This window comes from Pogona vitticeps, chromosome 1 (assembly GCF_051106095.1).
Source record: "Pogona vitticeps strain Pit_001003342236 chromosome 1, PviZW2.1, whole genome shotgun sequence".
Taxonomy (NCBI): Eukaryota; Metazoa; Chordata; class Lepidosauria; order Squamata; family Agamidae; genus Pogona; species Pogona vitticeps.
Window position 1 is genome coordinate 351,489,537 of NC_135783.1, and position 23,385 is coordinate 351,512,921.

A 23,385-nucleotide genomic window follows, 5' to 3' on the forward strand; every position below is an offset into this window, starting at 1 on the left:
CACACACACGATTTTGGGGTCCTGCCCTGGGGGGAAGGGGGTGGGGGGACGACTAGGCTTGGGTCCGGGGGAAAGGAGATGCGTGTCTTCCACGGGGGCAAATCCGCCGTGTGGAAGGGGGGGGGAGAGGGCGAGAAAGGGGGGGGAAGCAAAAAGTGGGGAAAAAGAAAAGGAGGGATATTGGAGGCAGGGATGAAGCAGGACGAGGAGGGAGGACAAAAAAGAGGGGAAAGCGGCCTGAAAAAAAAATAGGGGGAAAAAGGGGGGGAGCCAAAAAGGGGGTGTGTGGGAGTGGGTGGGTGGCAGGCCTGTCTCTGTGGAAGAGGCCGGAGAGGGGAAAGGCCCGAAGGGAAAGGCCTTCCCGCCTTCCCACGTCGCCCGGGCCGGGCTGAGGCGCTCCGGCGGCGGCGGCTGGGCTTCGTCTTCCTCGCTCGCTCGCAGCCCGCCAGCGTCACCTCAGCCGCCCTGGCCTCGCCGCCCTCCTCCTGCCCGCCTGCGGCGGCAGGATCCGACCGGCCCGGGAAGGAGGGACTGAGGGGAGGAGGAGGAGGAAGCCCGGCCCAGGCCTAGGCCCGGCCTCCGCCTCCGCCTTCGCCCCGCCTCAGGCCGAGAGCGCGGGAAAGGCCTCGGAAGGCAAGCGGGCGGGCGGCGGGCCGCGACCTACGGTGAGGTGATTCGGGTTTAGGGGGGTGCTTCTGTGTTTGTGTGTGTGTGGGGGGGGGGTTGTGCACTCTTCTTCCCCCTCCCGTCAGGGCCGACCGACGGCGCTTCTGCCGCCTGAGGCGGAGGATCCGTTCACCCACACACCCACTCCCACACACGAAACGTGGTCTTGGAGAGCCTTTATTTAGTTAAAAATGACACACACACACACACACACACACCCGCCGGGGAAGGATTGTGATTCAGGAACGGTTTTTGTGGCACCCTCGATGAGCCTCGTCCCTCTGTATTGCCCTCTTCTCTCCCCCCCCCCGTTTCCATGGCTACCTAAACTGGGGGGGATGGGGGTGAGGAGAAGAACGTGTGGTCGGACTACAAGTCCCATTCGTCGACAGCGCCTCAAGAGTCTCCGATCTGGGCTGGGATGGCCCCATAGAAAGATGCCTCAAATTTGGGATCGCAAATGTTCTTGGACTACAACTTCCACAAGCCTCCGGGCATGGGCTGTGTGGGCTAGGGCTTCTGGGAATTGTAGTCCACAAAACATCCAGGGCCCCAGGTTCAAGAATATTTTATAATATATATAAAAATGCAGCAGTTCTCAAACTTGGGTCCCTGGATGGCTCCAGAATATCAGGGAGAGACAGGATTCACTGGAAAGGGCAATAATTCAGGGAAAACCTGAAGATGGTAGGAAAAGAGGAAGACTGAATAGGAGGATGGATTGACTCAGTAATGGAAGCCATGGCCTTGACTTTGAAAGACCTGAGCAAGGGCTGTTAATTATAGGAGTTTCTGGAGGTTACAACATCACAGGGGTCAGCAAAAATCGGAAGTGACTTCACGGCCACATGACAAGAAAGGGCTAACAGATTTATTTCAGTGTGGCCTTTTGTGGATTACAACCCATTTCCTCCAACACAACTGGATACATCAATGATTCTGAAATAAATCTGTCTATCCTAAAGGTGCCACAATATCCCCCCCCCCCCGTTATGTAAGATGTCTGTTTCTTTACACATTTATGTAGATTTGTTTGAGACAAACCTTTAAATCTTTATTGAATAGGTGGAGAAAATGCCTCTCTCACAAAAGCCGATGAGATACGGGCACACGGAAGGCCACACCGATGTCTGCTTTGATGACGCTGGAAGGTATATGGCTGGGGCACACTTTCTGAAATTATAGGTCGCTCTGATTTCCCCCTCCCCCAAGTTTCTATGAATTCTTCCATGTTTGTTGTCACATGCATGGTACAGTTTCTGCTTGATGATGGTAATGTGGGCTGCATTCTGTTTTTCCCACTTGAAAAACAAGGTCAGCAATGCACATAGCATCACATACAGTGGTGCCTACAGTGGTGCCTCACTAAACAGTTACCCCGCATGACAGTTTTTTCGCTAGACATTGACTTTTTGCGCTCGCTATAGCGATTCGCAAAACAGTGATTCCTATGGGGGAATTTCGCTGGACAATGTTTGGTCCCTGCTTCGCAAACCGATTTTCGCTAGATGGCGATTTTGACAGCTTTCTCCGCGCTTGCAAAACAGGTGTTTTCGGGACCTAAGCTTCACTAGATAGCGATTTAAACAGCTGATCGGCGGTTCGCAAAGCGGCTTTCCTATGGGGAATCTTTGCTAGACAACAACGATTCGTCTCTATTGGAATGCATTAAACAGGTTTCAATGCATTCCAATGGGGAAATGCTTTTCGCTAGACAATGATTTCACTAAACAGCAATTTCAGTGGAATGGATTATCATCCTCTAGCGAGGCACCACTGTATCTACAAAAAACAGCTTGGAATTGTTACCTTTTCGGGACTACTTTTGGGCTAAGCTGGGGAAAAGTGGCAGTTGTAGTGTATCAAGGGAGGGGTTTTTTTTTGTGAAGTGTCTTTGTTACATTTCGAACAGCTGGAAGTGCCAGTTTGTACTGCCTGCATTAGATCAGAACTGGAGGCCAGTCTGGCCCCAACCTTGCCATGGGATCTTTCTAAGGAGAAAGGTGGGGTAAAATTATTTTAAATTAACAAATAAAGTAAATAGAACATCTAAGAGCTGCAGAATTACAAACACAATACACTGAATTATCTTTATCAACAATATACTTATATTCCTCCTCTGAAATATTTTTTGTCTCCTTACTGGATTGGAGTTGATTCACTTTTGTAACTTTGCAAAAAAAGAAAAAAGAAAAACAGGGGCCCCGAATTCTATTCATAGAATAATGGAGTTGGAAGGGTTCTATAAGGCCATCAACTCCAACCCCCTGCCTAATGCAGGAATCCAAACCAAAGTAGATCTGACAGATGGTTTTCTAATTTTCTCTTGATTGCCTCCAGTGCTTGCTTGTTTATGCTTCTGTAAAGGAAATTGTGTAAGTCTTGCTGGCAAATTGCCACTCATTAGTGATCAGAAGTGCATCCAGGTGCTTAATCAGCAATTTGTTAATGAGAAACAATTTACCATCGGTGATTTTTTTAATGCAACCATAAATCTGGCTTGTATTTTAAATCTCAAGGGTATGTTTGCTTGTTTCATGTACTGTCTTATATTTTATGTGTTTTTTTAATGCTTTATGTTACATTGTTTGTTAGCTCCATTTAGTTATCATTTGTGAAGAGATGGCAGATTGGTTTAAATAATATTGAGGTAGTGTAGTTTCACAATCTTGAACCAAAGTTTAGTGCAGCAGTGTACAGAGACATACATGTTCTAAGAAGATTATACAGTGGCACCTCGCTAAACGACGACCCCACTAAACGACGAGTCCACATAACGATGACTTTCTGCGCTCGCTATAGTGATTCGCAAAACAGTAGTTCCTTATGGGAGTTTTTCGCTGGACGTTGATTAGGTCCCTGGTTTTCAAACCGTTTGCTCGCAAGACAGCGATTTTTTCGGCTCCACAAAATGGCTGCCCCATGTTTTCAGGACCCATGCTTCTCAGGGCAGCCATTTTTACAGCTGATCAGCGCTTGCAAAATGGCTTCCCTATGGGCGATCTTTGCTGGCCAATGAGGTATTTTCCCCATTGGAATGCATTAAACCGGGTTTCAGTGCATTCCAGTGGGGAAAGGGTTTTCGCATGACGACGATTTCGCTAAACAGCGATTTTCCCGTGATGGAATATCGTCGTCATGCGTGGCACCACTGTATATCTTTTCAGCCAGGTGGAGTAGAGAAAAGAGGGTGGGAGCATCAGGTAGCCTGTCGTGGGACCCATGATAGCCAAATATGGAATTTAGATGCTATATATATCCCCCCTTTTTCAGCGTGGCAAAGCTTGACACCCCCAAAAGTAGAGTTCACTAGTACCAAATCACTTTGCAAAGGTCATCATATTAACAGATATAAACCTTTCCAATGTAGGTTATGGTTTTCTCTGTGTAACTTGGATGAGGAACACAGGAAGTTTCTTAGATTGCAGCAGACCATCTGGCTCAGTCTTGTAGACACTGACTGGCAGCATCTTTCCAGGGATGGAAGTAGAATTCTTTCCTAGCCCTACCTGGAATTGCTAGAAATTAGAGTTGGTGCCTCTGTATGCAAAGTGTGAACCCTAACACTGAGCTATGCTGTCTGCTTATTCAGCATGTCCCAAGAAGTTTCCTTCTTTCCTTATGTCCTATTTTGCTCTCCAGCATCTTCAGTAAGCACAACCGAGGGCCAATTTTCTGATGTGGAAAAAAAACTTTAAAAGTCATTTTCTTTTCCTGGTAGCATCTAGGAATGCACTAACATGGCATGTAGCCCCGTGCCACGTACAAAAATGAAATCGGCATTGAATGGCCAGCACATTTTGTTTTCAGTTTTTGTAATTTTGGCTAATTTTATCACCCAGTGAGTGCTAGGGGTGGAAATTTGGCCCTCAGACCCATCAAAAGTATCCATTGCAGATGACAGGTGTAAGGCAGAGTTATTCCCCAAATATTAGTTTAGGATGCCTCAGCCTTATAAAATGCCATATTTATCCAGCAATGTTTCTGTTGGTTGGTAGAGGTATTTCCTTTGAGGAAGAAGCACACCAGGCTAGAGGGTTCTGCTGCTGTTAACTTCAAGGAAGATTTTCCAAGTACAGTGGTGCCTCGCTAGACAGTTACCCCGCATGACAGTTTTTTCGCTGGACATTGACTTTTTGCGATCGCTATAGCAATTCGCAAAACAGTGATTCCTATGGGGGAATTTCGCTGGACAATGTTTGGTCCCTGCTTCGCAAACTGATTTTTGCTAGACAACAATTTTGACAGCTCCCTCCATGCTCGCAAAACAGGTGTTTTTGGGACCTAAGCTTCGCAAGACAGCGATTTAAACAGCTGATTGGCGGTTCGCAAAGTGGCTTTCCTATGGCCAATCTTTGCTAGACAACGATGATTCTTCCCCATTGGAATGCATTAAACAGGTTTCATTGCATTCCAATGGGGAAATGCTTTTTGCTAGACGATTTTGCTAAACAGCGATTTCAGTGGAACGGATTATCATCGTCTAGCGAGGCACCATTGTATCAAACTATGGGAGGCTTTCATATATATACAGTTTTTTTCTTTTTTCTTTGAATAGCTGCATTGTGACCTGTGGCAGTGATGGAGATGTCAGGATTTGGGACAGCCTAGATGATGATGACCCCAAGTCCATTAATGTGGGAGAAAAAGCCTACTCGTTTGCTCTCAAGGTACTGTGGGAGAAGTATTGGTATCAGCTGTGCTACGGGGATGCTATGAGGACTAATACACCAATAGGTGTTCCAATAAATGCATACATATTTAAGATTTGTGATAGTAACCCCATTGAATAGGCATTATTATTAGGAAAATACTTAGTGTAAGCTGGGGGGAGGGCGTTGGAGGGGGCAGCCATTGAGGTGGTGCTGGGTAGGGGAAGGAATGGTGGTGGGGGTAGAACATGCCCGCGTAGGAGAAGAGAGGTTAGATATCTTACATCTATCCCCTCTTCTAGTCCTACCTCCAACCAAATGGTATCAGGCGACCATATCAGCAAACCCTCGAGCCACACGGTGCTGTTGATGAACGCCAGGTCAGTACAAAATAAAACTGCCCTCATCCATGATGTAATTCTGGATGAGGGTGCTGACCTGGCGTGCATTACTGAGACCTGGGTGGGAGAGGAAGGTGGTGTCCCCCTCTCCCAGCTGTGTCCTCCTGGGTACTCAGTCCAGCACCAGTGTCGCTCGGAGGGTCGGGGAGGGGGAGTTGCTATAGTCTATAGGAGTTCTATCTCCTTGACCAGGCTTCCTATCCCTTTGAGAGGAGGTCTTGAGGGCCTGTATTGTGTGTTGGGCTCACGAGACAGATTAGGGATTCTGTTGGTGTACCGCCCACCCTGCTGCGTACCAACAGTCTCCCTACCTGAGCTGACGGAGGCAGTCTCGGACCTGGTGTTGAGGACTCCCAGGCTGCTGGTGCTGGGGGACCTCAACATCCATGCTGAGGCTGCCTTGACTGGGGCGGCTCAGGACTTCATGGCCGCCATGACAACCATGGGACTGTCTCAATGTGTCATCGGCCCGACACATGAGAAGGGCCACACCTTGGACCTGGTTTTCACAACGGGACTGGAAGATGGTGGTTTGGATGTGGAGGGGCTGGTTGTGACCCCATTGTCATGGTCAGACCACTTCCTGGTCAAGTTTAGTCTATTAGCTTCTTCTTCCCTCTGCAAGGGTGGGGGATCTATTAAGATGATCTGCCCTCGGAGACTTATGGATCCAAATGGATTCCTGAATGCTCTGGGGGAGTATCCGTCTGATATGGTTGGCGCTCCTGTCGAAGCTCAGGTCACCCTATGGAATAGGGAGATGACCCGGGCGGTTGACACGATTGCGCCTAAGCGCCCTCTCCCTGCTCGCCGAGCCCAGACAGCTCCCTGGTATACTTCTGAACTGCGGGCGATGAAGCGAGAGGGGAGACGGCTAGAGCGCAGGTGGAGGAAGTCCCGCTGGGAATCCGATCGAACACGACTTAGAGCCCATTATCGGGCCTATTTCGTGGCAATACGGCTGGCGAAACGGCAATATTTCTCCAGCCGCATTGCTTCCTCAGAATGTCATCCAGCAGAGCTGTTTCGGGTGGTCCGGGATCTTCTTCAACCGGGAAACCCGGTGGAGGTCCCGGACTGCTCATCAGCTCGCTGTGATGAGTTTGCTATTCATTTTGAGGAAAAAATCACTCAGATTCGCAGTGGGCTGGACTCCACTGTTACTGCAAAATCGGAAGATGTGTCCAGTGTGCCGTGCTTAGGTCAAACTTTAATGGATGAGTTTCAATTGTTGAGACCCGAGGATGTGGACAGGGTGCTTGGATCTGTCCGTTCTACCACCACGCCGCTCGACCCTTGCCCATCTTGGCTAATTGGAAGATCTGCCAGGGGGGTTCGCACTTGGGTCCAGGAGGCCGTGAACGCCTCTCTGAGAGAGGGAGTGGTCCCTACCGCCTTGAAAGAGGCGGTAATTCGACCACTCCTTAAAAAGCCTAACCTGGACCCAAGGCTGGTGGTCAACTACCGACCAGTGGCGAACCTCCCTTATTTGGGCAAGGTGTTGGAGCGGGTTGTGGCCGGGCAACTCCAGGTGCTGCTGGATGAAACGGATTTTCTGGATCCATTTCAGTCGGGTTTCAGGCCGGGTTTTGGTACAGAGACAGCCTTGGTCGCCCTGTATGATGACCTTTGCCGGGAGAGAGACAGGGGGAGTGTGACCCTGTTGATACTCCTGGACCTCTCAGCGGCTTTCGACACCATCGACCATGGTGTCCTTCTGGATAGGCTGGCTGGGTTGGGAGTTGGGGGCACTGTTTTACGGTGGTTCCGCTCCTTCCTAGCTGACCGTATCCAGAGGGTGGTGCTGGGGGACAGTTGCTCTGCCCCATGGCATTTATGTCATGGGGTCCCTCAGGGCTCGATACTGTCCCCCATGCTGTTTAACATCTACATGAAACCGCTGGGAGAGGTCATCAGGAGGTTTGGGCTGAGGAGTCAGCAATATGCTGACGACACTCAGCTCTACCTCTCGTTTTCCACCAATCCAGGTGAGGCGGTTTCTGTGCTGAACTCGTGTCTGGACCTGATAATGGACTGGATGAGGGTTAATAAATTGAAACTCAATCCAGACAAGACGGAAGTGCTGTTAGTGGGTGCTTTGCCGGACAGGTTGGAGGGCCACTTCCCTGTCCTGAATGGGGTTACACTCCCCCTAAGGGACAGGGTCCGCAGCCTGGGGGTGCTCCTGGACCCCAGTCTAACTTTGGAAGCTCAGGTGGACTCGGTGGCCAGAGGCGCCTTCCTTCAGCTGCGGAAATTATACCAGCTACGGCCCTACCTGGACGAGTGGAGTCTCATGACAGTTACACATGCACTGGTAACATCTCGTATTGATTATTGCAATGCGCTCTACGTGGGGCTGCCTTTGAAGACGGTCCGGCGACTGCAACTGGTTCAGAATCGAGCTGCGCAGCTGGTGAGTGGTGGGGCCGCTAGAGAGCACATCAAGCCGATTCTGTATAATTTACACTGGTTACCAGTTGCTGTCCGGGCCCAATTCAAAGTGCTTGTTTTGACATATAAAGCCCTAAACGGCTTGGGCCCTGGATACCTGAAGGACCGCCTCCTTCCATATGAGCCTACCTGGCAGTTAAGATCTAGCCAGGGGGCCCTTTTGAAAGAGCCATCCCTCAAGGAGGTAAGAGGGATGGCTTGTAGACAAAGGGCCTTCTCGGCAGCTGCCCCCAGACTATGGAACGCCCTCCCAACTGGAATTCGCCTGGCGCCGACACTGATGATATTTCGGCGCCAGGTCAAAACCTTCCTGTTCCAGAAGGCTTTTAATTGAAATAACATTAACTGTGGGTCTTAATGATGGCAATTTTAATTGTATTTTAATTGTATTTTAATTGTATTTTAATCATTTTATTTTATTGCATTGAATTTTAATTGTTGTAAGCCGCCCAGAGACCTTTGGGTAGAGTGGGCGGCATATAAATTAAATAAATAAATAAATAAATAAATAAATAAATACTTGCTGTATTGGTTTAGATTTCAGCCACTTTGAACTGTCTGATGCCATACAAGGTATCATTTTAAATTGAAGATAGTGATTTCCTGTTCACAAGTAAGAATTATGACTGATAGCTCGTTAGTTAGTGGCAATTCACAGTTACTTGGGCTATTTAGCTTGCATATGTTTAAATCCCTAGCAGGATTTTGGCTCTGGTGTAGTAAATATTTTTCTGGGTTTACAGGTTCGGTCACATCCTTTCCACTAATTTTAAGTTAGGCTTTTGTTACAAGGCCTAACAAAACTTCATTGCAAGCGTTTTCTTCAGCTTGGTGTACAAACTGGAGTTTTTCAATATGGCATTTTGCTTGTGAAACGTGCGCCAAGAGTGCCCCCTTGTGAATATGGAAAGTTAACGCCATTCTATTAATTTCTGTGAGAACATCAGCACCTAAATTTACCAGATTTTAATCTTTTACTAAAAGTCTGGTTTTGGTATCTGGCTGTGGGACCAGATGTTGGGAGGTTGGTTTCCCACTGGGCCTCCTGGGAAAGGAGCCAGCCTGGGTGGCCTCGGGCCAGCTGCACAGTCCCGGGACACTCCCAGAAGAAGGAAGTTATGAACCGTTTCCAAGTACTCTCTATCTAGCAAACCTTGAAAAGGGCCACCATAAGTCAGAATTGACTTGATGGCGCACAATTTTTATTATTACCTTTTACTAAAAGCTGATGTGTTCTGTTGTGCTTTTTCATATCGCTGAACATTTCTGCTGGCTAAAATCCTATTGCACTTGGTGTAGCGTAAAGTTACACCTGTGGAAGTTCACTGGGACTACACTGGGCAGTTCATGTTGTGTGCCCGATTGCTCAGTTGATTGTGTAACTAATTGTGCAACACATCTATGGAACTGCTTGCTGCATATGACTTCCACCTTGGTGTGAATTTTTGGAACTGCTTGTGAAACTTTTAGTTGCCAAGGTGTAAGTATGCAACAGAATTTTGATTCATGTTGTGAAGATGCGTGTTTTCACTTTACAGTGGTTAAGACTGCTATGTGTTCATTACAGTATATTGTTTTATTCCCTTTATTTTGTGATTTTCCCCTAAGCTGAATCTCTGGTTCATCTGCTTGCACATCTATTGATAGCATGCAGCTAGCTTATGCATGCTACTCTTCTGTGTAAAATCAAGAGTTAATTATTCAATACTTGTTTTTTCAGTATGCATCAAACTATACATTGTTTGCTTTTATTTTTTGTGGAAGTAGGTTGCATTGTGATTTGTAAAATAAAATATCAGTCCATAGGTATTTCCCAGCTCTGTATTTGCCCAGGTAACATGAATGCTGATGGAATAAACTTAATGTAAGGCAATTACAGTACATGTTGGAAAAGAGGGTTATTAACCTTCCCTGTGTCAGATTCTCTTCTGCACAGGTCCTCCACACAAGGTTTTCCGCAGCTCCAGTTATTCTTCCAGTTTTGAGCCTACGTGGGAAAGGCATAGCCAAAAATCTGCAGGGCGTTTGTAAGGGGAAACCAGGGAACAGGAGAAGGTATCAGCACACTTATATTGTGCTCCTGCATTAAGTCTAAGAGACTGACATGAGATTGGATACCTTATGTTTGCTCATAACATGTGAGCCTCCCTTTACATTGCCTGGTATATGCACAACTTTATTAGTGCTGAAAATGTAACTGAATAGCTTCTTCAACCGTGATCTTTTGTAAAGCTGCATAAAAGATTAAAATGGACTTCCCTCCTTTGGGTCAATGGTTGAGTCTTCAAATCACTTAATGCTGATAATTGCTTTATTTGTAGAATGGAAGATTGGTCACCGCAGTCTCTAACAACACCGTCCAGGTCCATACATTTCCAGAAGGCAATCCAGATGGCATCCTGACACGGTTCACCATGAATGCAAACCATGTGGTTTTCAATGCTGATGGGAGTAAAGTAGCTGCTGGATCCAGGTAATGTGCTCTCGGCCTGTCTGGAAAAATATCCCACTGTGGGTTTTCTCTTGCGTAGAAAAACGTCATTTTAAACATTGCACAAACCTTCTGTTTATCTGAATTGGGGAAAAAAGTTTACATGCTGCACTGTGTGAACCTGTTGTGGGAACACAGCAGCTGTCTTCTTGCAGAGTAGACTGTTTCCTTTAGAAATGCAGAATTTAGCTATGCCAAATTCATGGGAAGCTGTTCTCTTGAGCACTCAATTCAGTTTCTCCAAATGCATAGAAGTGAATCTGGCTGGGCAGATTTCTCACAAGGAGCAGAAGAGGGTATGTTAGTAAAAATCAGCACTTTATCCTGTGGATTACGTCAGCTGGCATTTGCTCCTAATCTTTCATCTATTGTTTGCTAATATTTTTCCTGATCATTCTAAATGACCCATCTGGATCAATTTATTGTTTTCCACTTTGAGTATCCAAGACAGAAAAGCCATTTGTGAGGAGTTCATAATCTGTTTGACCAATAATGACATGAATGCATCTGATTTGCAGAGGTTTCATAAATAATAGCTTCTACTCCTTTTTGAGTTCCAGATTTTTTTTCTCCTTGGATTTTAATTCTGCGGGTATGTAGCGGTTCCCCAGCTTGGTATCACGGAATTAAACTTGAAATAGTTTTGAAATGGAAAAAGTACAATGTTTATTTGCTACGGCAAGACAAATGTTTTTATTGATACAGTTGCTAACAGTGATTATTGTAATTATTGCTAGTGACTTCCTGGTGAAGATTGTGGAAGTGATGGACAGCAGCCAGCAGAAGACATTCCGAGGACATGATGCCCCAGTCTTAAGCGTGTCCTTCGATCCAAAAGACACTTTTCTGGTAACACATTTACCTGCATTGCTCTCTTGATAGTCTATGCCATGATTCCACACTTGCCTATAAGACCACTGTGGTATATAGTAGTCAGTATTGTCCTACCCATCTAATTTATACCTAATCTTATAAAATTCTTATGTCAGAGAAACTATTTATATGGTTATTGCAGGTTTTTCAGACTGTCTGGCCATGTTCTGGAGGTTGCTCTTCCTAACGTTTCACCAGTTCTCTGTGGCCGGCATCTTCAGAGGACAGGAATCGGAACTCTGTGTTTGAGAATCGTCGTTGTTTAGTCGTGTCCGAATCTTTGTGACCCCATAAACCAGAGCACGCACAGGCCCTCCTATCCTCCACTGCCTCCTGTAGTTGTGTCAATTTCATGTTGGTTGCTTCGCAGACACTGTCCAGCCATCTCATCCTCTGTCGTCCCCTTCTCCTCTTGCCATCACACTTTCCTAACATCAAGGTCTTTTCCAGGGAGTCTTCTCTTCTCAAGAGATGGCCAAAGTACTGGAGTCTCAGCTTCAGGATCTGTTCTTCCAGTGAGCACTCAGGGTTGATCCTATTTAAATATCTGTCCCAACAAAAACATTTAAAGGACTGTATTAAAGAAAAAAGGCACAGCTGAATTTTAGAGCAATGGAACATGATACTACAGGCAGTGGCCCTGAAAAATAACAAGCTTTTCTGGTCCATCGTGGCTGGTTGCTCTGGGACGGAAGGGCACGATGTTGCGGAAATATCATCTGAAAGATGGGTCCAATGTTTTTCCAAGCTCCTCTTTAACAAAGAAATACAGTGGTGCCTTACTTAGCGATCGCTCCGTTGAGCGATGAAATCGCTTTGCGATGGACTTTTGGCCATCGCTGGATTGATTGCTTAGCGATGGCCCCTATGGGTAAAAATCACTTTGTGATGATTGTGGGGACGCGATCATGGCAAAGTGCCCATTTTTAACAGCTGATCGGCGGTTCCAAAATGGCTGCCGCAAAAAAAATGGCCGCCGCTGTTTTGCCTCGCTGTAGAGGCACCCAAAATGGCCGCCGCTATGGAGGAATTTCGCTTTAAGGTAAGTTTTTAGCCCATAGGAATGTATTAAACGCGTTTTAATACGTTCCTATGGGCTTTTTAAAATCACTTAGCGATGAAATCACTTAGCGATGTTTTTCCCAGAACGGATTAACATCGCTAAGTAAGGCACCACTGTACCACCCAGTGATCCCTCCACCTTTTCCACAATCAAGCTTCCACCCTGGCCTCCAGCATCTACTGATGAGGTTAAAGATCTAATGACCCAGTTAGAAGCGGGAAAAGCAGCTGGCCCCAATGCTATTCCATCAGACTTAGTGAAATGTGACCCAGATTGGTGGCCTTCAATATTTGCCACCCCCTCTTTACTGCTGTAGACAACACTGGGTCAGTTGCTAAAGCCTGGATCAATGCTGTTGTGGCCCCAATTTATTAAAAAGGGGATCCTTCCCTCCCAGAAAATTATAGGACAGTTACCTTACTATCAGTGATAGGGAAATTATGTGCAAAATACCTATTAAACAAACTCACCTCTTGAACTGACAATCAATCCATTCTTGGCCCTTAGCAAGCTGGCTTTAGGAAAGGCAAGTTCACAGTCGACAATTGCTTGATCCTCTCGCACCTTATTAATAAAACATTAAAATATCCTAATGCCAAACTCTGTGTGGCCTTGATTTAAAGGGATCTTTGGATTCATTAGATAGACAACTATTATGGGACAAATTTGGAAAATTTGGACATTGATCAAAGGCTGCTCCTCCTCATAAAAGGTTTATACTCTGCTGTAACATGCCAAATTCAACTTTCTCGAAGAGGGGAAGTAACCAAACAGGTCCCAACTAACAAGGGAGTGAAACAAGGCTGCGTTCTGGCTCCCTTATTGCTTAACCTTTTTATGAGCGATCTCGCTCCCTTTTTGACAAACTTCGATGGCCACCCTCCCGAATTGGGAACTCGTCCCATCATGATGCTACTCTATGCGGATGATGCAGTCCTCGTCTGCCGCACTCGTCCCGGCCTAAAACGCCTGATTCATGGATGTGCAGAGTATCTAAACAAAAATAAAATGCAATTAAATTATAATAAATAAAAAATACTGGTTTTTGCCAAAACATGGAAACAATTTCAATGGAACCTAAATGGAAATCACATTGTTGTTGTTTAGTTGTTAAGTCGTGTCTGACTGTCAGTGACCCCATGGACCAGAGCACGCCAGGCACTCCTGTCTTCCACTGCCTCCCGGAGTTTGGTCAAATTCACGTTGGTAGCTCCGATGACACTGTCCAACCATCTTGTTCTCTGGGAAAGCACATAGAACAGGTTAAACAGTATAAATACTTAGGTGTTCTTTTTCAGTATAAACACTCTTGGGTCCCCAGTCGAAAAATGGCATTATTCTGTGGGCTGTTTTGGGTGAAAGGATAAAGAGGGTATGGTAACCTGGGCATGGCTTACGAGCAGCATCCTGCTTTTTCATGGACATTTTTGGTGGGAGCAGGCCACACTGGGGTCGGCAAATTCCAGTGGTCCAGGGACGTCCTTCCCCTCTTTTTGGGATTTGCCCCTTGCTGTACAGCCCTCTTCTTCCAGCGTCATATCTTTTAGCCTTTTGTTTCTGTTCATGGGGTTTTCTTGGCAAAGATATTGGCGTGGCTTGCCAGTTCCTGCTCCAGGTGGATCACGTTTAGCCAGAACTCTCCACTATGACCTGTCTGTCTTGGGTGTCCCTGCACAGCATAGCCCATAGCTTTTCTGAATTACTCAAGCCCCTTCGCCATGACAGGGCAGCAATCCGTGAAGTCACGAAATGAAAAGACGCCTGCTTCTTGGGAGGAAAGCGATGACAAACCTAGATAGCATCTTAAAAAGCAGAGACATCACCTTGCCAACAAAGGTCTGCATAATCAAAGCTATGGTTTTTCCAGTAGTGATGTATGGAAGTGAGAGCTGGATCATAAAGAAGGCTGACTGCCAAAGAATTGATGTTTTTGAATTGTGGTGCTGGAGGAGGCTCTTGAGAGTCCCCTGGACTGCAAGGAGAACAAACCTCTCCGTTCTGAAGGAAATCAACCCCGAGTGCTCCCTGGAAGGACAGATTCTGAAGCTAAGGCTCCAATCCTTTGGCCATCTCATGAGAAGAGAAATCTCCCTGGGAAAGACCCTGATGTTGGGAAAGTGTGAAGGAAAGAGGAGAAGGGGACGACAGAGAACGAGATGGTTGGACAGGGTCATCAAAGCGACCAACATGAATTTGATCCAGCTCCGGGAGGCAGTGGAAGACAGGAGGGCCTGGGCATGCTCTGGTCCATGGAGTCACGAAGAGTCGGACACGACTTAATGACTAAACAACAAATGCAACCCTCTGAGCCCAAACTGGAAGCTGCATGAAGTCCACTTCCAGGTTTATGAAATGGCTCTTTAAGACTTGAGTCCTTTATGTTTCTTCTGTCCAGTGCTGGAGTATTGAGGCGCTGCTGCAGTCCAGTTGCCCCCCCCCCAGCAGCAGAACGCTCTTCGTCCTTTTTCCAGCACACAAGAACAGGGTGACTGAATGACAAGGGCAGGATAGGACTCACACGTGGAATTATGCCTCAGTGACGTCCTTAAGGTACCCTGAAGACTGAAGACACATATCGAGGCTTTTGTGGGGAAAAAGCTTTTTGGACCAAACTGTAGTTTAAAGAGGCCGGTTTTATTTTTGTTTGTTGGTTTTAAATTTCACAGAAGTTTTTCTTTAGGCAACATTTTATTTGGTTGTTGTGGGTTTTTCGGGCTCTTTGGCCGTGTTCTGAAGGTTTTTCTTCCTGACGTTTCGCCAGCATCTTCAGAGGACAGCACTCTGTGCTCTGGTGTAGTTGGCTTTATTTATTTATTTAAAATATTTCTATACCACCTTTCCCCCCCAAAAGGACCGAAGAATGAGCATTCTGTTTCAGGTGGATCCTAATCTGCATTATCAGGACAGTAACATCCTGATCGTTGGTCCCGTCAAGTACTTGTCACACCAAATCTATGTGCTATTCTCACTGTAAATGTCGTCATCGTTGTTCCTTCGGCACTATTAATTCTTCAAAAACATTCTCTTCTCCAGGCATCAGCAAGTTGTGATGGATCTGTCAGAGTATGGAAAATTTCAGAACAGGTACCTTTCCTTGATGATTGCCATTGTACCATTGTAAACAGAGGATTCTGGTCAATAAGGCTGTATTCTAGGTCCATTCCCACACTAACGCTGTTCATTGTTTTTTTTTTTTTAAGAAACACAGGAGTTAAGGGACAAAAAAATGTACTGTATGCTTTGTCAAAGCACCCAATGCCTTTCTTTCTCTTTAAGTACCAATTTTAGCACCAGGGTTCAAATGGAGATGATGTTTGGTATCACAGTAAACTGTCTTTTGCATAAGATCTAAGTAGGCAGATAAAAGCTGGTGACATGGGTAAGGCGTGATCAGTTCTGCTGCAGGTCTGAATGCCTGCCTGGAAATCTGTTCAGGAAGTTTGCATTTCAGTGGAGAACTAATAAATACGCGGGGTTAGGCTGGGATAAATGTGAGTGCGGTTAATCTGTAAGTCGTACTTTTATGAATGTTTTGTTTTACAGCTCAGTGAGCAAACTATATCCTTTGTGAAAGATTGCCTTGTCATTAAGAAACTGCTCTTAAGTTTTCAGAGACTCCCAAGACAGTTTCAGAAATTCCTATATGAGAGTTGTAGAGTTAGCTGTTTGTAATTTCTCTGACAGATACATGTTTTATTAAAGCTACGTATACAGTGTTTATATATATATATTTTAATAAACATCAAACAAGGCAGTTCCCTGTAGAACAGAACTAACTGGATTAAGATGAGAGAGTACAATATGCTCAAGAGGAGCCAGTTTATTTCCTGGCTGGTGGAGACCTGGATGCCCTGCTTCCTAGCTCAGCATTCCAGCCCCTGCACCGAAGCAACCTCATGCTTTCTCCTCGGCTTAAAATATATTGGTCCAGTGCTTTGTGTGTATGTGTAAAACTCCTATTATTTTGTAGGAGTTTATATCAAAAGTTTATAATCAGTTTATAATCAGAAATATATTCTGCTTTCAAGGCTTGTGAAAAAGCATGGCCCTTGCTGGAGAAATGCAACGATGTGGTAAATGCAAAATCAATATGTAGACTCTCCTGGCAACCAAAACAAGGAAAGGTAACATGTTGTTTTTTTTCTCTTTTGTGCTTTAATCCTTTCTTGCGTACGTATGTGAAGGCACAGATTTAGAAAATCACTATGTGGGAAAAGGGTTAAGGCAGCCGCTTGGCAGTAGGGCTTTAGAAATGTGAACGGCTCAGTGAGCTTTGCCTCTCGCTTTGGGAGGACAAGGTTCATAATCCATAGCTTTGAAGGTTGGTGATGTTCTTGTCTGTGTTTTTCTCAATGCTGTGTGTCTGAAACAAGGAATGCGCAGAAGGTACATTTCCACCTGTTCTGGGCTTCCGCTCCTGTTATCCCTTGGGTTGTGCAGTGAGTGTTTATAAGATTAGAGGTCTAAAACAGTTGGAGATTTACCTTGTGCCCACTGTTGTGAGTAGAACAGATTTGGTGAGATGGAGTAACATACGAACGGACCTAAAAAAAACTCTTTGTGTAGCTTTGCCACCTTTTTGTGCAGAACTGATCACTTCACGAAGTCCAGGTGCCACAGATGGTGATTCTGGTGCAGACTAGACCTGTTGTGGAGCTGGGGAAGCGGGAGTCTGCTTCAGGGTGGTTTCCTGAAGAGGACTGCAGGCCACACTAAGGATAAAGGCTGAAAAATGATGGCTTAGATTCCTTAAAAGGAGAAGCATCAGAATGCTCAGCCACTGTCAAAGCTCAGCATGGGAAGTGTAGGAAACACAACTGTTAAAGCTGGTCACTTAGCAGATGGGCTGTATTATAGCAAGAAGAGACGCAAAACTAAACAAAAGCAAAAAAATAAAGATGATAAAGACATTGTGACCCTTTAGAACAGGGGTCCCCAACCTTTTCGGAACCGCGGACCGGTTGGGGGGGGTTGAGGCCGGGGCCACCTCCATGCTTGCAAGTTGGCATGGCACGCGGGTGGGTGGGCATGGCACATTTGGATGTGCGGGTGAGTGGGGTGCACTTGCTGATGGGCGTGGCGCTCACATGCATGGATGGGTGTGACGCAGTTGCGGGTGAGTGGCACGCACATGCGCCTGAGCATGCCACACCCACCCACGAGCATGCCACACCCATCCCCACATGAATGAGCATGTCACGCCCATCCACAAATGTGCCACACCCACCATGCGTGCATGCAGCAGGGGAGGGAGATCTGTCTCTGTGGCCCGGTCCTGCGACGCCCACGGACCAACACAGGGCCACAGAGCAGGCATTGGGGACCCCTGCCTGAGAAGACTAACTGCTTTATTTTAACATGAGTTTTTGTGCAACAAATCCACTTCAGAAAAGAGTGAGAATAGCAAAAACATACAGGGCTCTTGTATAGTCTCTATATTCTCACTCTTATGGCTGAAGAGCTAGACTTATTCAATGAAAGCTCACATTAAAATACAGCAGTTAGTCTTTAAGGTGCTGCAACATCTTTGTCATCTTTTTTTTTTTTGCCTCTGCTTTGTTTTGTTTCTTGATATGCTTGCACTGACTAACACAGCTACCACTTTAAAAACTGTAACTATGAATGGCTGTACTGTGTAGGTGCCTGACTCCGCTCAGATATTAGTTGAAGCAACTTCTGTTACTCTTGAGGAGCTGGGAGATGCGCTGGACCATGGTCTAATTCTTTTGACCTAGAGACTTAGCTGTCCTTTACTTGCCACGAACCTTGATACTTGATCCCTCTTCCCACAGCCAGTTGTGCTGCTGATTGTACCCTGAAGTGAGATCTTCAGATATTGTGCAGAATATAAATCAGGGCATCTAACATGTCACTGACATTAGCTTTACTGGAATAAGAGAAAACTTACTTAGCACTTGCTGTGATTTGCATAAAAGTTGTTATTTCTTACGAATTCTTAACCTGGATAACATCATTGTTCACTTATCACGAACACCAGAATTTGTTCGAAAAGCATTTGAAAGCTTCAGTCATACCTGGAGCAGCAGGATTGCCTTGATCCATTCCCGTCTGAATTCAGGCCACAGTGGGGTCCTGAGACGACACTGATCGTGCTGCTGGGTGACCTTTTGAGGGAGGCTGACAGGGTGTGATTGGGTTCTTTTTCTAAGAGGGGCAGACCCTTCAATTCAGCAGGAAAAAAGGACGGAGAAGAAGATAACGGTTTAAACATGCTTTCTTTATTCCTTTGTACATTTTGGTTGCTAACATAGAACAGATCCAAATAACTCAACTCAGGCATCAACTAATTCTTTATATTAACTGGGCTCACATCCTTTACTTCTGTTATTTCTTCACACTCCCATACAGACCTTGTTCTGTTTGTGGCCATGTCAGGAAGCTCAGGGTAGCACAGACTGTCCCGCAACAGGGGTGTTTCACTAACTTCCCCTCTAGGTACGGGAGGTAGTTGGTGTTATCAATGAATGTCACCTTCTTCCCTCTGTCCTGGGATCGAGGTACCATTACCATGTTCCATTCTACTTTGGATTTTATCTTTCCTCTGTCATTAACATTAGAAGGATCGGGCAGTAGACCTCCGCCAGTTCTAAGGTTTGGGAATTCCCAGGCTAATTCTATTATTTCATACCTTTTCGCTTCTGTCTCTTCTGTCTGCGTACTCTAGTTATTCCTCTTGTTCTCCTCTTGTTCTCCCCCCAACACTCTCTTCTCCTCCCTCTTTTTAACCTCATCCCACCTTAAGAATTCTAGCTCCTCCCCTTTCCTTGCTCATCTGGTGTCAGCCAAAAATATCTCCACAACTCTGTTTCTACCAGTCTCTCCTTCTTCTAGCTTGACTCCCCTACCACACAACCAGCTGTCATCTCCTGTCTGATCTCAGTGGAGGACGGCACACTAAACATCTCTCCTTCACACAGGGGCAGATGCACCCTGTTGGTAACTCCCAGATCTCCCAGTGGTGTTTGAGACCCTCGGCCACGGTGTCCTCCTGGACAGACTCTCTGAGGTTGGGATTGGGGCCTTAAGGACCCTGTCTAGAGAGTTCAGCTAAGGGTAGGAAGTGCCAGTGCCTTGGACCCCAAGGTATGGGGTTCTTCTGGAATCAGCATTATTCCCAATGCTGTTCAACATTTATGTTAAGGCATTGGGGAGGTCATCGGGAGATTTGGAGTAAGGTGTCATCACTACGCTCATGACTACAACTCTATCTTTCTGTTACCACCTCTGTAGCGGATGCCATCCAGGCACTGGAGCGTTGCCTGGTTTCAGGACTGGAATGGACCCCAGTGCTAACAGGCTCCAAGGGGGAGGGGAAATGACCCCTGATCGACTGGTGGTTCCTAGGCTGGATGGTATTTCCCTCCAGTTTAGAGACCGAGTGCATCATTTGGGCGTTCTGGACTCGGCTCTTTGTTGGGAGTCCCAGATCACAGCTGCGTCCAGATCAGCCTTTAACCAGCTTAGGCTAATGGCCCAACTTCGTCCCTACCTAGATGAGGACTCCCTCAAGACTTTGGCGCTGGCCCTGGCCATCTCCCAGATCAACTAATGCAGTGCCCTCTACGTGGGTCCAGAATGCGCCAGCCAGACAGGTGGTGGGTGCAAGTAAGCATCACTCCAGTTCTGGCTCACCTTGACTGGTTGCCCGTGGTTCCCGGATCAAGGCCAAGGTTTTGACAGTCATGTACAAAGCCCTCCGTGTTTGGGCCCATGTGACTTGTTGGAGCATCTCTCCTTAATGTCATTTGCCTGACCCTCAAGATCATCTCAGTCGAGGCTCTTCCTAGTGGCCACCCCAGAGGAGGCCAGTTAATCCTCTACAAGAGGCAGGGCCTTCTTTGCGGTGGCTCCAACTTTATGGAAACAGCTTCCAGAGGAGCTCTGCCTGGCCCCCTCCCTGTAGACTTTTAGGAAGCAATTAAAGATATTGCTCATCAGGGAAGCTTTCCACACTGACCCTAGCTCTGACCACTTTCTCCCCCCACCCTCTTTCCTCCATCCACTCTGGTTTTACATGATCAGTGTGTGCCTTCTGATTGCAGGGTTACTGTTATTCTAATATTTTTATCTTTATTTTGGTTACTTATTATACGTGTTGCAACCACCCAGAGTAAGTGCCTCAGCACTAATGGGAGCTGGATACAAATTGAAGAAATAAATATGAATAAATAAATAAAAGTCAGGTTCACAACATCAAATAACACATTATTTAACAACATCTTTTCCTGCCTGAATAGTTCCTGGCCGTTCCAGTAGAGAAAGTCGTTAAACTATACAGAAGAGACACTTGGGATCACCAACTGGATTTGTCAGATGATTTCATTACACAGGTTGGTATCCATCATATGACTATTGTATAGTCCCTCTGTGATGTGAGGCGAGGGCTGCCAGATAGCTTGTTAAAGGTAGAAATGTTTCTTAGATAGGCAAGTCTACCTGCAGAGGATCGTAGGTTGTTGTGGAGGGGTGAGGGGAGAGAGAGCGAGAGAGCTGTTCTGGCGCGGGAGTCTGCTTGCTCCTGTTATCTTCTCTGTGTGTGCTTGTTGCAGGGATAGCATGAATTTCCGTTGTACAAGCTCTTCTCTAAAGTAAATTCAGCCCAATCGTACTGCCTGTAGATGCCTAACTGCTTGGAGAAACAGAAAGCAAATAACAGCATAATGAAATATGGTGCCCAGAGGACGTTCTTTCGAATGTTAACATTCTTTCAAATGTCAGACTTGTAAAGTGGAATTGGAGTAAATTTATGGAATTGTGACAACTAGAAGCAGTTTTTCAGCTTTCTGACTTACTATATAGCTATCGCTTTTTAAACCTAAAGTTTCCTATCCCTCCCGAGGATGGTCAATGAAGGCTAAGATGAATGCCGAGACTGTTTCCGTACCTGTTCCTTCTTGCAGTTTCTGCAGAATATTTCTCCAGGCATGAATAATCTGTTCAGATGTTGAAAATGAAATGGTCCAATCGCTAACAGTGCATATTTTTTCCTCTCTCTCCCACCTCAGCCTCTCAATGTGGTCGCCTGGTCTCCATGTGGGCAGCGCGTGGCAGCTGGAAGTATCGGTGGCTACATCGTCATTTGGAATGTTGACACCCAGCAGTGTCTGGACAGGTGCCAGCTGGTTTTCGTAATGTCTCTTATAACAAAATGTGCTCGCATGCAGCAGGAAAGAGAGAGTTGTAGAGAGAGTTTGCGTGAGCCACGAGTCCATGAAATGAACATGGGCATTCTTTAAAGCTTTTGCCTACAGTTACTTAAGTCTGGAAGAGAAATGGGATCTGGCAGGACAGTCCCGTTTTTATTTCTTTTGTATTTATTTTTAAGACTTGGCCCTTCTTCATCATGAAATCAGAAATTTCCGCACAAAATCTGCAGAACAGGCTGTGCCTCTCTGAGTGATATTTCTCTGCAATAATAAGATGCAATTTTTTTGCGGTGAGCATGGAATACTATCTTCAGCTGGTCTCCGTGAAACTTCGGCTCCTTCTTTAAGCTCACTGAGAGGAGCACAGGGATCTCCCTTATACTTAGTCAAACCCATGGTTTGGTTAGGCCAGTATGATTAACTCTGACTGACTGCAAAGTGTCCTGCTTATATACCACCCCATAGTGCTTAAAGCACTCTCTTGGTGGCTCACAACTTAATTATGCAGGCTACAGATTGCCCCCCCTGTGATCTAGGTATACAATTTACTGACCTCAAACGATGGAAGGTTGAATCAACCTTGGGCTGGCTACCTGAGCCCAAGATTGAACTCAGGTTGTGAGCAGAGTTTTCAGTGCAGTACTGCAGTTTAATCGCTTCACCGTGAAAGTTTCAGGCAGGATTCTGCCCTTGCCTTCTCTGGAAATACCAGTTTGTATTCTGCCACTGAACTATCACCGATCCCTCATTTCATGTACTGTTATGGATAATGTGCTGGAACCCTAAGAGAGTTGAGTGGAAGTCCCTGCTTAGCTATTTGGGCCAGTCACGATTTTTTTCTTTAATCTCTTGCATGGAGTTACTGTGGAAGTAAAATAACATAATTAAGCCAAGGCAGGGGCAGTTATAAATCTGTCAAAGTGGAAAGGCCCTTTTGAGAATACTAATAGATTCAAAGACTTGCTTCCCAAGGATATAGGCAAGGGCCTTCTCCTACAGAAGGGCTACCTCAGACTGTGGAAGGCTCTCCCTGCCCCAGAAATAAAATCAATTTCCACTCCCACTACATTCAGGATGGCAGGAAGACACACCTTTTTAAGTTGGCTTCTGATAATTTTAGTTTATTCTGATGATTCTGATTTTATTTTATTTCAGTGGTGCTATGAATTAATTACATGGTGGCGCTGCAGGTTAAACCGCACAGCCTCTGGGCTGCAGGGTCATGAGACCAGCAGTTCAAATCCACGTGACGTAGTGAGCTCCCGTCGCTCATCCCAGTTCCTGCCAACCTAGCAGTTCAAGAGCATGTAAATGCGAGTAGATAAATAGGTACCCCATGGTGGGAAGGTCACGGCATTCCGTGTCTAGTCGTGCTGGCCACGTGACCACGGAAACGGTCTACGGACAAACGCTGGCTCTACGGCTTGGACACGGGGATGAGCACCACGCCCTAGAGTCGGACACGACTGGACTCAATGTCGAGGGGAACTTTTACCTATGAATTAATTTGTTTTTACTGTGCTTTTGTGATAATTATATACCCATTGAGTGTCACTATGCAGTGGAACAGTATGGTAGAAATGTAATAAATAATAATAATCTGAAGTATCAGATGGTA

The 23,385-nt window shown here is 46.0% G+C and overlaps 1 protein-coding gene across 3 annotated transcripts in view; it reads left to right on the forward strand.

Annotated features, from left to right (window-relative positions):
- WDHD1 (WD repeat and HMG-box DNA binding protein 1) overlaps positions 1 to 23,385 on the forward strand; it is a 50,195-nt gene that overhangs the window by 462 nt on the left and 26,348 nt on the right. Inside the window, exons 1-9 of one of the 3 annotated variants that reach the window (XM_020777711.3) lie at positions 349 to 665; positions 1,732 to 1,817; positions 5,225 to 5,336; positions 10,495 to 10,646; positions 11,402 to 11,513; positions 15,634 to 15,684; positions 16,629 to 16,724; positions 20,859 to 20,951; positions 21,627 to 21,733. In XM_020777711.3, coding sequence (XP_020633370.3) covers positions 1,741 to 1,817; positions 5,225 to 5,336; positions 10,495 to 10,646; positions 11,402 to 11,513; positions 15,634 to 15,684; positions 16,629 to 16,724; positions 20,859 to 20,951; positions 21,627 to 21,733 — 800 coding nt within the window. In that variant the 5' untranslated portion in view covers positions 349 to 665; positions 1,732 to 1,740. Of the gene's footprint in view, positions 1 to 348; positions 671 to 1,731; positions 1,818 to 5,224; positions 5,337 to 10,494; positions 10,647 to 11,401; positions 11,514 to 15,633; positions 15,685 to 16,628; positions 16,725 to 20,858; positions 20,952 to 21,626; positions 21,734 to 23,385 lie in introns of those variants that run through there. The other 2 variants (XM_020777712.3, XM_078384043.1) reach the window with 2 other exon arrangements.